The sequence below is a fragment of the Bemisia tabaci genome, chromosome 9, assembly GCF_918797505.1.
Source record: "Bemisia tabaci chromosome 9, PGI_BMITA_v3".
Classification (NCBI taxonomy): Eukaryota; Metazoa; Arthropoda; class Insecta; order Hemiptera; family Aleyrodidae; genus Bemisia; species Bemisia tabaci.
This window is the reverse complement of record NC_092801.1, coordinates 16907535-16922466: the sequence shown is the minus strand read 5'-3', so window position 1 is coordinate 16922466 and position 14932 is coordinate 16907535. Positions and strand designations below refer to the sequence as shown.

The window sequence follows — 14932 nt, the reverse complement described above, 5'->3', positions numbered from 1 at the left end:
GAAGGCATTTCTGCCACGAGGAAATAATTCATAATTTTAGTAGTGTCTAGTGTGTTCACGTCGGCCATGCAAGCAACTAAACTAACTTCTGGACAAAGCGAGAAGTATCCCGGGCATTCGAAGGCGCTTATGGTTGAACGGTGATTTTGAAGTCTATTAATGGAACTATGTATTTTAATTATTCTAAGAAACTTATTTGGATGTATTTCTGCCAAACGGAACTGCGTGCGTAAAGACACGAGCCCTGAGACCCATTAGGAAATGTACATAACAGGGCTCACATCATAATGCACGTAGTTTCGTTCGGCAGAAATACGTCCGTTTAAAGAAATATTTGCTTCCCACAAGACGAAACACAGAATTGAGGTGTCTAGGATCAAGACCTGAGACTTTCATTACTGTCTAAAAAATTTGAAATCGTTTTAAATAATTATAAAGAGTTTCTATTTGCGTGATTTTTCAAGAATTTTTTATACGTTACACTGGAAAAAAAAAACACATTGTATCCAGAGTCCAGACTCTTGAAAACATTGACAAGAAAATGGACTCTTGATTCAATCAGATTTAAGCTTAAATCAAAAGGAAATCCGCTCAAATTAAGAGGCTTGGTTCTTGATTTAAGCAAAAATCCGATTGAATCAAGAGTACTTTTTCTTGTCGATATTTTTAAGAGTCTGGACTCTAGATCCAATGTGTTTTTTTTTCCAGTGTAGCAAGAAAATTGTGACAGTGCCTATTTTACGCGCAAAGTCTCATTAATTACTCATTTTTTTAAATTAGTACATCTGCCACATTTTTACACATCGGAGCTTGCAGTCTTTGATTCTCAGCGCTTTAGTGGTCTAATGGTCTATTATAGAAAAAAGTCGAGAGACCATAAAAATACCGTCGATTACATGCAATTTAATTGTTAACAACCGCACTAGGAGCATTTGAAAAAAGACCTCGTCCGTTGCTGCACCTTTACCAAACTTCTTAACTAAGCCTGTCCTCGCTGATATTAAAGTTTAGATGGGAGTAAATTATCTGTGGTGCGCTACAACATGCTGCCTGGAGTGCAGTTGTCGCGCTGATACTGACACATCAATCGATGAAGGCTGATAATTGCTGAGGGGCGATTACTTTGTAACAACATGATTCAACAAGTCTCGGAGCGCTGATAAAATGCAAGCCATCGCGAAAAATCGAGGAACTAAAATATTGCGCTATTAAAAGGAGGCAACATTGTAATAATACGATACAATGTGTAGAGGAAGCGCGAACAGGAAAATAGAATGCGTTTTACCTCCTCGTAAGTCTTCAGATGTTGTCAGCTTTCAGACGAATTTTCGCGAGTGGATTTGCTCGAGGTGTTTCACTTACTGCCAACCTCCGTTACAACAAAATGAAATTCCCTCCCGGTGACGGTGCGCTTACAACATTTGGTTTTCATGTTGGCAGGGATGGCGACCACATCCAAAATTTTCGACCCACCTCCCGAGGCGGGTTGAAAAAAGGATGGATGCAAATGATGACCGAAATTCATCAAGCAGCTGAGTTTAGTTCTCGACTGCAGCAGAGCGTTTATATCCATTAGTTTGCAACCCTGCCGATCCGGTTGAAAAAGTCGACCAAATCCACTGTCGAAAATTTGCCTTTTGACGGATAAACAAATTACTAGGGGGCGCTTACGCTTATTATAGAATCTTGGTTAGGTGTTTTAAGCTTATAGATTAGCAGAAAATAATAAGATCGCTATACAACACAAAGTTTCCACGTCAAACACTTACAAAACACACGGCGTATGCACTGAAAAAAAAAATTATCGGCGTTTTTACCAAGGTCCGTTGGCACCTTTACCATCTCACTTCTTTTACCAATTATTGGTAATTTTACCAAGACAGACTAGTAAGCTTCCCAAAAACCGGTATTTTTACTGTTTTTTCCAAGTAAAAATACCACTTTTATTGGTAATCAATTCCCGGTAACTTTGCCATTTTATCTCGGTAATTCTACCACAGTCGATAAAAATTATTGGCGTTTTTACCGGGGTTCAGTGAAATTACCGATAAAGTCAATAATTTTACCGAGATTTCTCGGTAAAATTACCAATTCCATAAATGGTAATTTTACCAAGAAAAAACTGGGATCAAATAGAACCCTGAATTCTTGGTAATTTTACCCTTTTCTTAGTAAATACACCGAGATTTTTTTTTCAGTGCAGGCAAATTTTCGCGAGTGGATTTGCTCGAGGTGTTTCGCTTACTGCCAACCTCCGTTACAACAAAACAAAATTCCCTCCCGGTGACGGTGCGCTTACAACATTTGGTTTTCATGCTGGCAGGAATGACGACCACATCCAAGATTTTCGATCCATCTCCCGGGGCGGGTTGAAAAAAGGATGGATGCAAATGATGACCGAAATTCATCAAGCAGCTGAGTTTAGTTCTCGACTGCAGCAGTTCGTTTTTATCCATTAGTTTGCAACCCTGCCGATCTAGTTGAAAAAGTCGCGCGACCAAATCCACTGTCGAAAATTTGCCTTTCGACGAATAAACAAATTACTAGGGGGCGCTTACGCTTATTACAGGATCTTGGTTTGGTGTTTTAAGCTTATAGATTAGCAGAAAATAATAAGATCGCTCCACAACACAAAGTTTCCACGTCAAACACTTAAAAAACACACGGCGTATGATAAATTAATGTCACAGTGACGATCAATTCGGTACACTGGGGGAAAAAAAAACACATTGGATCTAGAATCCAGACTCTTGAAAACATTGACAAGAAAAAGGGCTCTTGATTCAATCAGATTTAAGCTTAAATCAAAAGGAAATCCGCTCAAATTAAGAAGCTTGGTTCTTGATTTAAGCTTAAATCTGATTGAATCAAGAGTATTTTTTCTTGTCGATGTTTTCAAGAGTCTGGACTCTAGATCCAATATGTTTTTTCCCCCCAGTGTGCTGTAAGTTTTCTAAAACAAATTCATGTTTAATCAGTTGACATTTGGCAACGCCTAGAAGTTTGGGAGACTTTTTCCTTACGACAATATTCGTGCAATGATTTCCTCATAAGGAATACCTTATGATGACTGACTGACAATTACTGACGATTAAGCGAACCTTTATGACGATGCCCACTGAGCACAACAACATAACATGAAAAGCTGAAAGCTCATTTCAGTCGGTCATGGGGATTCGCCACCGAGCGGTCGAATAACTGCTGCTTCTGCAAAAATATGGTGATTTATTTAGGTCATGTGGCCTAGTATCAAGTTTAGTGTGTATATATTTTGCGCATCGATAGCAATTGCGACAACATTTAAAATACAAAATTCAAAAGAACGCCGCACAACAAATTCCTTCGTTTCATTTTAATTTTTATCACGTGAGTCTTTCTCATTTGATCTGGAAGACTCATCAGGATCATCCTTTCAGACTACTGGGCGTCAGAATATTGAGTGAGTGTTAATTTAATGTTATTTTGTGTGCCAATGCGAGTTTTGATTTCGACATAAGTTTTAATTTGATTGGCAGAACATTGAGGATTCAATGAAATAGGTAAGTGAATTTCATCTTCCTTTCGTTTGTAATGGACCACTAGATAAGGTACGAATTTCAGCATTCTGATACATGTTTCTTAACCAAAATTTTACGTAAAACACGATGCACACAACGAAAATGACCGAAATTAACTCCTTACGAAGATATTTAATGATTCTTGATGCGTGAATTCAAATCACCCGCTCATTAAAACTGAATGCTCTACGTGATTCACATCGCGCGCTAAACGTTATCATGACAGTCTCTGCGATATAAAAATCTGGCAACCTCAATCTTGACGCTTTGGCTCAGTTATAGCAAATTGCTAATAGCTTGAACAACACATGGTGGGAAATGAACATTGCTCGATTGAGAAGCTTGCTGAAACCGTTGTAGTGGGCGATTTGCCTCACGTAGAGCTTTGAGTTTCTTGTGAGCGGGCAGTTCAAATTCCTCGTAACCAATGTGAAATAAAAACGTTAATATCTTCGTTAGGAGTTGGTTTCAGTAATTTTCGTTGTATGAATCGTGTTCTATGTGAAATTCTGGTTAAGAAACATGTATCAGATCGCTTAAATTCGTACCTTGTTTAGTGGTCCATTACTAACAATAAGTAAATTTCGATTGGCAACTGTTCACATAAAACCGTCTAGGAGCGTTCATTATTTATCTTTCTATCATGTATATTATAGGCTCTCAAGCCTCCTAAATTTTCATTTCTAGTAACGCTTACTTCTTGCGTTCTACCGGGTGAGAAAAAATGTAAAATGTTGAAATGACATAAAAAGAAAGAAATAGACTCTGTTGAAATGTTACCAACCTGAAAGAATCGCCCCTGAGTGTTACTTACAGTATTCACGCCGTAATTTTACACAGAAAATGATTTTTCCTGAGATAATATTATGACTTAAAGCGTCATTTCTTGTCAACAATTTTTTTTGTTTTTTTGGTTAAAAAAACGTTATATTGTTGTTGTTGTTTTTTACTTCAACTTAAAGATAACAAAACAACGTTTCTCTAACTCACACTGAAAAAAAAGCTCCGGCCAGGGAAGCCGTGCTTACGGGCTATATAGATATACCGTCCGCGTTCCGGGCTCAGAGGTCGAAAGTTACGGGCGTAGCACCCGGAGTAATCGAAACTATGACTCCAGCACCCGGATGTTTCGGCCACTGAGCCCGGAGCGGACGGTATGTCTATACAGCCCGGAACTTTGAATTCAGTGCAAAAAAACCAGATTTTGTCGACTAGAAAGGACACTGTAAGTCAAAACAATACACTGAAAAAAAAAAAAAAAAAAAAAAAAAACCCACATTGGATCTAGAGTCCAGGCTCTTGAAAACATTGACAAAAAAAATACTCTTGATTCAATCGGATTTTTGCTTGAATCAAAAGTACTTTTTCTTGTCGATGTTTTTAAGAGTCTGGACTCCAGATCCAATGTGTTTTTTTTTCCAATGTATCTCAAGAGAATTTTTGCAGAATATATTAATTGGCTCAATGTTATAAAATAAACTTTCCTTTGCCAGAGGTACGAATTCGACAGAAGGAAGATGGGTGGTAGATGCAGTCGGCATTACGAGATCGAGGACCGGATCGATGGCACGACCGCGGTCGTAACCGGTTCGAGCAGTGGCATCGGAAGAGTCACCGCTAAAGAACTCTACAAAGCCGGTAAGCGGAAACTCCGTTGGACTCTAATATTTCACCGTATGATATTTTCTAATATTTTCGTTGATCAACATGTTGGTCGCTGCTTGAATTTGTAAATCAGTGCTTGGTCGGTGCGCACTTCTCAGAAATTTTTACCGTGTTAATAAAATTCGATGCATGCCAAAAAAAATAATTTTTATGAAAAATACGATGAACGACGTTAAAATATTGCCACGGTGTCGACTGAAGCAGGCTGGCCGAAAATCAGTACTTATTCAGGACATTCCCATGAAATTCAGACCCTCCTAAGCAGAAAAATTCAGTACTCATCAATTTCTTCATTCGAGGTAATTCGAAAAATGTCAAAAATTTGAATTTCTCGCCCAAATGGCGACAAAAATGCCATAAAAATGAACAATATTCCGGACCTACTTGCAGAATTTCCGCACTTTTTCAGTGCTTCCGGACCGCTCTTAAAAAAGCAGTACTATTTCCAGACATGTAGACACCCCTGATCCCGTTGGAGGTTCTTGTCACCTGATTTTCAGTGGCGTGGCGTGAATTGCGATGTATCGATTGGTATGCCATTTAAACCTCCGGTGAAGAATCGATTATTAAGGTGTTCGCAGCGAACACCCTGTTTATCGATCCTTTTCCATAAGTTTAAATGGCACAACAATCGATTTGTCGCAAAGCACGCCACGCCACTGCTGATTTTCATCAATGATGCACTTTAAGCTACTACTATTTGGATGTATTTCTGTCAAACGGAACTAGGCGCCATCGGAGGAGGAAGGTAGTGGGGGGGGGGGGGGGGGGGCTTGGATTGGCGGAGGAACCGGGCGTCGGGCTCATACCGTCCTATACTCGCAATGCTTTTCCATGGCGCTTAGTTCCGTTTGACAGAACGCGCTATCCGGCATTCTAAATTCCTTAAAAGGAACTCAAATTGGCGCTTAGTTGACAGAAATACGTCCATTTATCAGTTCCATTATTTACAGACTGATTCACGACTCGTACTTGGACTCGGGGCTGCCCCCGGAAAAGTCACTCGTTTCGGGCCGATAGGCGAGGGGTGCCGTGAGTGGATTGGGGGGGGGGGGAGGGGGGACTAATCGTGGCCCAATAATCAGGGGCCAGCGGTTGGTCGTGTGCGTTTGGATGTCTCCCCTCCCGGACAAAAGGCCGATAAGTGGACGTAATTCTAACAAACGGCACTAAGTGCATTATGACGTGAGCCCTGTTATGCATATATTCTTACGGGTCTCAGGGCTCATGTCTTAATGCACATAGTTCCGTTTGGTAGAAATACGTTCAAGTGAGGGGTACCGTCATAGATCTTGGGGGTCATGGTTTCGGTACACGCTTTTCTTCCAATGTTTCAGATAATTTTGTTCGCAATTTCACCCAAAGTTCCTGAAAATATTAATGAATATCATATGTAACTTTTCTCAAAAATCAACATTTTATCGGAGGATATTCGGCGCCTCTCGAATGTTCATACGGCGTTTTTCCTTAAAGTGGCAGAATGCTGCACAAAAAATTAGTGTGCAAGGGTTTGCATACCTTCCAGGCTGTCTTAAATGACACGCGTGGTGTTTAGCGAAAACTTCCGGACCTTCTTGCGCAATTTCCGTGTTTTTTCGGTACTTTCGGACCGTCTCTGAGTCATCAGTGCTATTTCTGAACTTTCCGGACCAGCAGACACCCTAGTCCGGAGTGGACCACTAGACAAGATACGAATTTCAGCATTCTGATACATGTTTCATAATCAAAATTTCACGTAAAACACGATGCGCAAAACAAAAATTACCGAAATCAACTCCTTCCAAATATATTTAATGATTCCGGATGCCTGAATTCTAACTACCCGCTGATTAAAACTCAATGCTCTACGTGATTCACATGGCGCGCTAAACATTATCATGATAGTCTCTGCGATTTATCTAAAAATCTGGCATCCTTAGTCTTGACGCTTTGGCTAAGCTATAGAATATTACTTATAGTTTCAACGACACGATGGGAAATGAACATTGCTCGATTGAGAAGCTTGCTGAAACCGTTGTAGTGCGCGATTTGACTCACGTAGAGCTTTGAGTTTCTTGTGAGCGGGCAGTCGAAATTCCTCGGAACAAATGTGAAAAAAAAACATTAATACCTATCTTCGTTAGTTGTTGGTTGTTGGTATCTTCGTCGAGTTGGTTTCAGTAATTTTTGTTGTGCGAATCATGTTTTACGTGAAATTCTGGTTAAGAAACTTGTATCAGATTGCTTAAATTCGTACCTTGTCTAGTGGTTCATTTTCAAAAAACTCAAGTTTTTTTTGCAGTCGTCACACGTCCTCCCGAATCTTCCATAATACTTGGATCATTTCAATAATTTCTCTCTCTCTCTCTCTCTCTCGATCATCTAGGCGCTCGTGTAATCATGGCCTGCATAGAAGAATCTTCGGCGGCAGAGAGGGTGGCTGAAGGTATCCGAAAAGAAGTCGAGGCCTCCCACCCTCAATTAAAAGTCGGAGCGTTGATTGTGAAAAAACTCGATCTGTCCTCGTTGGAATCCATCCGAAAATTTGCCGACGATCTCAACGAATCCGAGGAGAAAATCAACATCCTCATTAATAATGCAGGTAGGGCCGCTTAAAATTCACTAAATTTGTCGAACTGTCGAAGTTTCTGTTTTCTCTGTGTTCGAAAGGGGACAAGAAAAACATAACGCAGCACTGACACCATTCAAGTAGCCAAAGCTTTGAAAAATCATCCATCATAACTGGACGTACACTGGAAAAAAAAAAAAAAAAAAAAAAAAAAAAAAAAAAAAAAAAAAAAAACACATTGGATGTAGAGTCCACACTCTTGAAAACATTGACAAGAAAAAAGACTCTCGATTCAATCAGTTTAATCAAAAGGAAATCCGCTCAAATTAAGAGACTTGGTTCTTGATTTAAGCTTAAATCTGATTGAATCAAGAGTATTTTTTCTTGTCGATGTTTTTAAGAGTCTGGACTCAAGATCCAATTTTTTTTTTTTTTTTTCAGTGAGAGATACAGCCAACTGAATACACTTTCTAAGCGTAAATTTTTAAAATCAGGGAATTTGCGACGACCAGTAAAAATCAAGGGAAAGTCAGGGAATTTGAGAAGACCGGGAAAGGCACACTGGAAATATAAAACAAATTCGATCTAGAGTCCAAACTCTTGAAAACATTGACAAGAAAAAATAGTCTTGATTCAATCAGATTTAAGCTTAAATCAAAAGGAAATCCGCTCAAATTAAGAGGCTTGGTTCTTGATTTAAGGTTAAATCTGATTGAATCAATAGTATTTTTTCCTGTCGATGTTTTTAAGAGTCTGGACTCAAGATCCAAGGTTTTTTTTTTTTTTTTTTTTTTTTTTGTTTTTTTGTTTTTTTTTTTTCAGTGAGAGATACAGCCAACTGAATACACTTTCTAAGCGTAAATTTTCTCGGAAGTCACGTTGCGAAGAAGAAGAAGAAGAAGAAGATCGAAGAAGATCGAAGAAGATCACATCGAAGAAGTCTGAAATCTACCCCTTAGCGCGCAATCTGTATTTGTAACACGCGTTTTCAAATTTACCGCGTATAGGGAACTATGTGCGTGGGGTTTGCGTGTAACATAGTACCTTTTAGCATGAATACGTCCAACTGGACTTATTTAACCCGATCATTACGATCCCCCGTCATTTTTTTTTTTTTTTTTTTTTTTTTTTTTATAAACAGGAAAACTAAGCAAGAAAATGAATTCAAACGATATGTATTATGTACGAGTATGCAGTATGCATTTCTTACGAGGAATAGTCTTGCAAAATTCCAAGGCAAGAACTTGTTTTGTTTCCTTGTAAAAAGTAAAGCATGAGAAGATATTAGATGAAAGCTTTCCCCCGCAAATCGCATTCTAACGAGGAGAATTTCAGAAATTTAAAACTGAAAAATCACTGATTTTTCTTCTGACTTCGATTAGAGTCCCTTTATACTGAGAGTCGAGACAATGTGAATCCATTTCTGATTGGTTACCGTACTTAAGGCCTCCACAGTGTCACAAACGGGAATAAATATTACATTTTCACCAACTGCAAAGATTATGATCTGAAATGGACCGAGGAATTACGGGTTCGACAAGGAACAAACGGAATGAGAGAGGGAAGGCAGAAAGGAATTTGAGAATGGGCCGATCAAAGATTGCGAAAAACTTTCAATTTGTGTAATCTTTATTCCCGTTTGTGACTCCATGAGGAGGTGTTGTCTTGACTGTCAGTATAAAGGGACTCTAGCGGGAACCAAAGAAAGGGGCGATACCATTCTGAACAGGATCTTCGCCCAGTTCCCCGCGGAGGCGGATCCAACAATTTGGCAACACCAGATTTCCTCCATTAAAACCTATGTTGAATGATCGATTCTTGTCGGAGAACCTGGCCCCTCCAAGAATCAACATTTCCATAGGTTCAAATGGGGGGAGAAAACAACTTTGACAAATTGCTGGACCCGCCAATGATTCCCTGAGTTTCCGCAACTGTTCCAATTTTCGCATGATTCAAAAGAGCCAAAATTTTCCGCACCATCTTTCCTATATTAGCGCTGTAGTTTAACATCTCTTATGTTGAAACCTTCAGGTATTTTGACACGAGAGCGTCGAGTGACGAAGGATGGCTTCGAGCTCACATACGTCACGAACTATCTGGGTCATTTCTACCTCACTTGCCTCCTCCTCCCCAAAATGCTGGGTTCGACTCCAGCCAGAATTGTCAACGTTGCGTCGATCGCACATGCAAGTAAGTTTCTCAGTAAAAATTGCTACAGCCACGTAAAATGGAACACATTGGATTTCATTTTACAATTAGGGACTGTGACAATTTCTGGCTCAGTTTATAAATAGCTTATGTGCAATAATTTTCCCTAGTAGGTAGGTGATTGTACGAATGCGAGCCTAAAATTGTAGTTCCTAATTGCAAAATGCAGTCTAATGCACATTCAAATTTTTAAAGAGTGCGCATCTATATTTAGGGGATGAATTTGACTTTCGGGAGGGGTTTTGTTGAGACCCGAAATCAGCCCCTCGGAGGCGGCCTGGCCAGGGGTACTAGGAGGTTTCCCTGGTAGGTAGGTGGTTGTACGAATGCAAGCCTAAAATTTTAGTTTCTAATTGCAAAATGCAATCCAATGCACATTCAAATTTTTAAAGAGTGCGGATCTGTATTTAGGGGATGGATTTGACTTTCGGGAGGGGTTTTGTTGGGACCCAAAATCAGCTTCCCCAGGGGCGGCCTGGCCAGTAGGGGTGTTCAAGATGCCAACTTCCAGAGGATCTCTACCATGACAGATTCCTGTGGCGAGTAGGCGTTGCAGAGCGCCCTAGCGCCGTAAGAGCATACACAAATGGTTACAAAATCTCAGCGACATTGGTATTCTCTTGGTTCCCTTCAGCAAAATGTAATCCAACTGTTTTTGTCAGTTCGGCGTATTCTTGGTGGTAAAAGATCCGTAGGTAACGAAAATAATTGGTTTTGACCCATCATGGATCCTTGCATTAAAATATACTCGTATTGCTGTAAACATATGAGTCTGAAAGCGAACTTTTTAAATTATTTTTTTCAAAATGGATGTCGTTTAGGGGCCAAAAAGCCAGAGCGCGTCAAGGTGCTGTCGATTGACTTCACTGACGTTTCCCGAAATTCTTTCAGGCGGACGTATGCACTGGGACGATCTCACCTTGGAGAAGAACTTCAGCATGTTCGGGGCTTACGCACAAAGTAAGCTAGCGGTAGTTTTAATCACGCGTGAACTGGCGTCTCGGCTAGAGGGTGAGTGGATAAAAATCAGGGTTGCCGCAGAATTTAGACGATTAAATTTCCTGGTTTCCCTTACACATTTCGATGAATAAATTCCCAGACAATTTAGCAAATGCCAGATTGTTAGAAAGAAATAGTTAAGAATAATGTCAGGCATTTGTTGTTCGAAACGTCAAACCTATTCGAATAGAAGGCAAAAAAGGTGACTTATCGATTTTCCCTGACATTTTTGTCATTTTCCCTGAAATTTCAAGGTTTTACCTGACTTTTCAAACTTCCCTGACATCTCCCGGATTTTCTGGTATTCCCTGACTGTAGGAACCCTGCAAAATGAAGTCACTTTTTATTAAATTCAAAGTTGGCATTTCGATGGCTAAGGAAAAAATACCACCTAACTGACAATTTAAGCGAAAATGAGTTTGATGCTTTGCAGCATTCTACAGTATAAAAAACGCAAGCTGATGGTTTTAGTAATTTCGCGTTCATTTCAAGCGTCAGTAGATCATGGCGCTCAGTATAGCATTCGATTTTTACCAAATGGAGCTTAATAGGTCAAAACAAATGCGAATAAAGAAATAGAGAAGAGTTGCAAATAAAGAAGAATTAGTGGTGTACTTTACCCTGCACGAAAGAAGGCGCGAGAAAATGAATATTTTTCATTCACTTACCTGAAACAAAAAATAATAAATTACTGATACTACATCAATACTTTTACTTTTCGCTCAGGTTATGTCATTATGTATCTCCCGTAGACAATGACAAAACAAAAAGGTTAATAAACTGAGTCTAAAAGTCTGTAAAAATACAATATCTAAATAGAAAAATCAAACAATTAAAGGTCACAATATCGAAAACGTAGATATCAATTGAGATGTTGCATGTGTGAGGAATTTGCGATTTGACTGTTGATTCTTACGTAAAAGTTCGCGAGAAACACGACGGTGCCACTGGTTTTCTCTGAAATCAACTCCCAAGCTCAAAAAAAGCTCTCAAGTTGAGGCCAAAATGGAAAAATCTCAAGCTATCTTGAGAGTCCACGTCTACATCAAGACGAACTCTCCTTGCAAAGATAGGAAGCAAATACATTGACAGGGCTGCCACTTTATTGGGAGACTCAAACACTGAAAAGACGGCAATCCTGCCAATGTACATGCTCCCTATCTTTGCATAGATGGTTTGTCTTGATGTAGAGGTGGATCTCAGGGTTGGGTGGGATATCCCCTTCATTTTGGCCTCAACTTGATAGCTTTTTTTGAGCTTGGGAGATGATTTCAGAGAGCACCAGTGGCACCATCGTGTTTCTCGCGAACTTTTACGTAAGAATCAACAGTCAAATCGTAAATTCCTTACACATGCAACATCTCCATTTCCGCATAATTTTTCGGCACTTCCAAACCGCGCATAAAAAGTCAGTACTGTTTCCGAACTTTCCAGACTAGTAGACACCCTGAAATTGAAGGATGTGTTTCAGAAAATGCTGCTCCGATCCCATTGATTGCTTGACTAATCAGGCATGTTTAACGTTCTAGGAACGGGGGTGAAAACTTACTCATTGCACCCTGGAATACTACCAACAACAAACATTTCGAACCAAATCAAGGAATCAAGTCGAAGCTGGCGTTATGTTCTCAATTTTTTAAGCATTTTTATGATACCACTCTCGAAAACGCAAGAACAAGGGGCTGCAACCACTTTATTCTGCGCCTTGGATGCATCCGTCGCTGAGGAATCAGGGTTTTACTACAAGTAAGAGCTCTGAAACTATTATTTTCAGGGAGGATTAATAGAGAGAATCCTTGCCTTTACACGCTTGGGGTTTTATTTTTCTGTTCGGTGTATGTACATCACCAAAGCGCAATGACATGCAGAATTAAACTGCAGGTTGGAGGAAAGTGCCTTAAAAGTGAAACGATGCGAATAGTGTCTGTAGCAGGTAGGATTACAAGAATGAGAAGACAAAGACTCAAAGGTCTTCTCATTGTATATTTTGTACACACAATGTTTATAAAATGTCCCTTTTTGTAAAGTTTTCCCCTTTGACCAGGGGGCACTTCTAATATTAAGAATACGTAAATAATATTAGATTGTAAATATTGTAATTTCGTTGTTGAAAGGTCAATAGGTACATACTAACTAACTAACTTAAAAAAAAAGTATGTACATTCCGGACTACGAGTGTATTTTCAGCACTATTTAATAAACTTTACATACTCTCACATACATATTCTGAACATGAAAAAAAAACCACAGACGTATAAAGGCAAGACTTTTCATTCATTCATTCTCTCTATTGACAACACGCAAAATGCATAACTTCAAATATTATTATTATTTTTACGAGAATTTCAAAATAATTGTCTGAATTTATTAATTTATTCCTGAAAAAGCGTGACAACTCATACATACAAATAGAGTGATCAAGCCAGAGCAGAGTCTAGAAGCTTAAATTGCCGCTTTCCAGACGAAAGACCGTAAGACCGTAACTGCATTTCAATGTTGCACAGTTATCCATTCGGAAAATGTGTTTTCAATGAGGGAGTGTTGGGCATGTCTGGTGAGAATGTCCCTGATTTTTCTTTTACATATAATTGCGGCCAAAAATCAGTAAAATATTGATGAAAACTGATCGGTGAAGTTACTATAAAAAATTTAATTTTTTGAGTCGACTCTTCGACCTCGGGATTTAATGGACGTCCCTTCCTTCTTGAAGTCGTCTTCGTACAGTTCTTCGGCTTTCCGAAGGATTAAAAAAGCTCAAAGAGAAAAAGAATCTTCTGGCAAAGAACGACGAGAAATCTTCTGATTCATCATTTATTTTCTTGCAGGGACTGTGCCCGAGAAGAAATGGCATTGCAAGCTCGCAGCGAGAGGGACGCAAAAAAATTGTGGGATGAATCCTTGAAAATGGTCGGATTGCATGACTTTCACATCAAGAAAGACCACAAAATCAACGGCTGATTTCGATATGATAGCGGCTAATCTTCCCATCTGACGTGGAGCTGAGAATATTTGGCGACTTGCAAGGACACCGGGAAATGTGCGGGTCTAAGAAACTCTCGCGACACGCATGTTTGTTTTAAACGAAAAACAGTGCCTTCAAATTCATCGACGAATCTGTTCGTTTGTTTTCTTTCCAAGTGAATTCCCACCTGTTAGTGTACTTTCCGAAGGAAAAATACACTATTTTTCAAATTGTGTTTTATAAAAGTATTGCTGTACATACAATAAATTTAAAGTGCCATGGAAATTTCTAGTTTTTTTCAACGACAGTTGCAATCAAAGTTCGATTTTATTAAGTTTGGTATGCGAGACTTCTTGCGAGTTTGCTCCGATATGTTGTCCAACATAAAGGTAGGGTCGCTTCTATCCCAGTATATTTTTTGTACTAAAAGTGCATTTTCCTTCGAGCTCAATGAACAATGCGAGAGGGACAGATTGTCTACTAAAAACAGGCAGATCAAAAATAAGTACTTTTACTGTGCTTTTTCACTACATTTCTAAGGAATCCAGTACCTCCTCAACAGGAAAACAAAATATAAGTAAAATCATAAAACCATCTTTGTCCAATGTTTTTGTGTCCAATTTCTTTTGGTCCAATTTAAATTTTTGTCCAGAAGTTAGTTTGGTCCAAAAGAAAATTTGTCCTACCTTTTTTGGTCCTCTTTATTACTTTGACCCATACTTATGTGTCCAATGATCAGATTTTATATTTTTCCAATTTATTTATAACGTAGGTAAATGTTAGAAAAGGGGAAAATAATAGGGCAATAGACCAGTTCGGCAACATTTTCAAGACACCCAACGCTTGTTATGCATCTAGCATTGCAGACCGATCTCCGTTCACATCGCCAATATTCCCGAGATGTTCCCTTGGTGTACGAGTGATGGTGATATAAATATCCCTCATTACTCAGGATTGATTTTTTTTTTTTGTGGATTTCATTATTAAATTAAG

General features: G+C 39.1%; 2 protein-coding genes across 5 annotated transcripts in view; one reads left to right on the top strand and one right to left on the bottom strand.

Moving 5' to 3' along the window:
- Positions 1-14932, bottom strand: part of LOC140225508 (tyrosine-protein kinase Fer-like) — a 122374-nt gene that overhangs the window by 34676 nt on the left and 72766 nt on the right. The window contains exon 2 of one of the 3 annotated variants that reach the window (XM_072304655.1): positions 11020-11645. The exons of the other annotated variants lie outside the window; for them this stretch is intronic. Within the exon in view, the coding sequence (XP_072160756.1) occupies positions 11634-11645 (12 nt within the window). The 3' untranslated portion in view covers positions 11020-11633. Of the gene's footprint in view, positions 1-11019; positions 11646-14932 lie in introns of those variants that run through there. 3 annotated transcript variants of the gene reach the window in all.
- Positions 3154-14224, top strand: LOC140225507 (retinol dehydrogenase 12-like). Of its 2 annotated transcripts, none has more exons than XM_072304650.1 (7): positions 3154-3439; positions 5051-5195; positions 7588-7803; positions 9802-9960; positions 10870-10989; positions 12507-12723; positions 13803-14224. In XM_072304650.1, the coding sequence occupies exons 2-7, from the start codon at positions 5075-5077 to the stop codon at positions 13933-13935; spliced, it is 966 nt and encodes a 321-aa protein (XP_072160751.1). In that variant the 5' UTR covers positions 3154-3439; positions 5051-5074; the 3' UTR covers positions 13936-14224. The 2 variants fall into 2 exon arrangements, with proteins under 2 accessions (XP_072160751.1, XP_072160750.1); XM_072304649.1 differs by having other exon boundaries at positions 3154-3539.

Bases quoted from the DNA above. Each gene is read 5' to 3' on its own strand.
- LOC140225507 (XM_072304650.1), top strand. From the start codon at position 5,075: ATGGGTGGTAGATGCAGTCGGCATTACGAGATCGAGGACCGGATCGAT. The intron at 5,196-7,587 runs GTAAGCGGAAAC...TCGATCATCTAG, and splicing joins TAAAGAACTCTACAAAGCCG to GCGCTCGTGTAATCATGGCC. The intron at 12,724-13,802 runs GTAAGAGCTCTG...ATTTTCTTGCAG, and splicing joins GAATCAGGGTTTTACTACAA to GGACTGTGCCCGAGAAGAAA.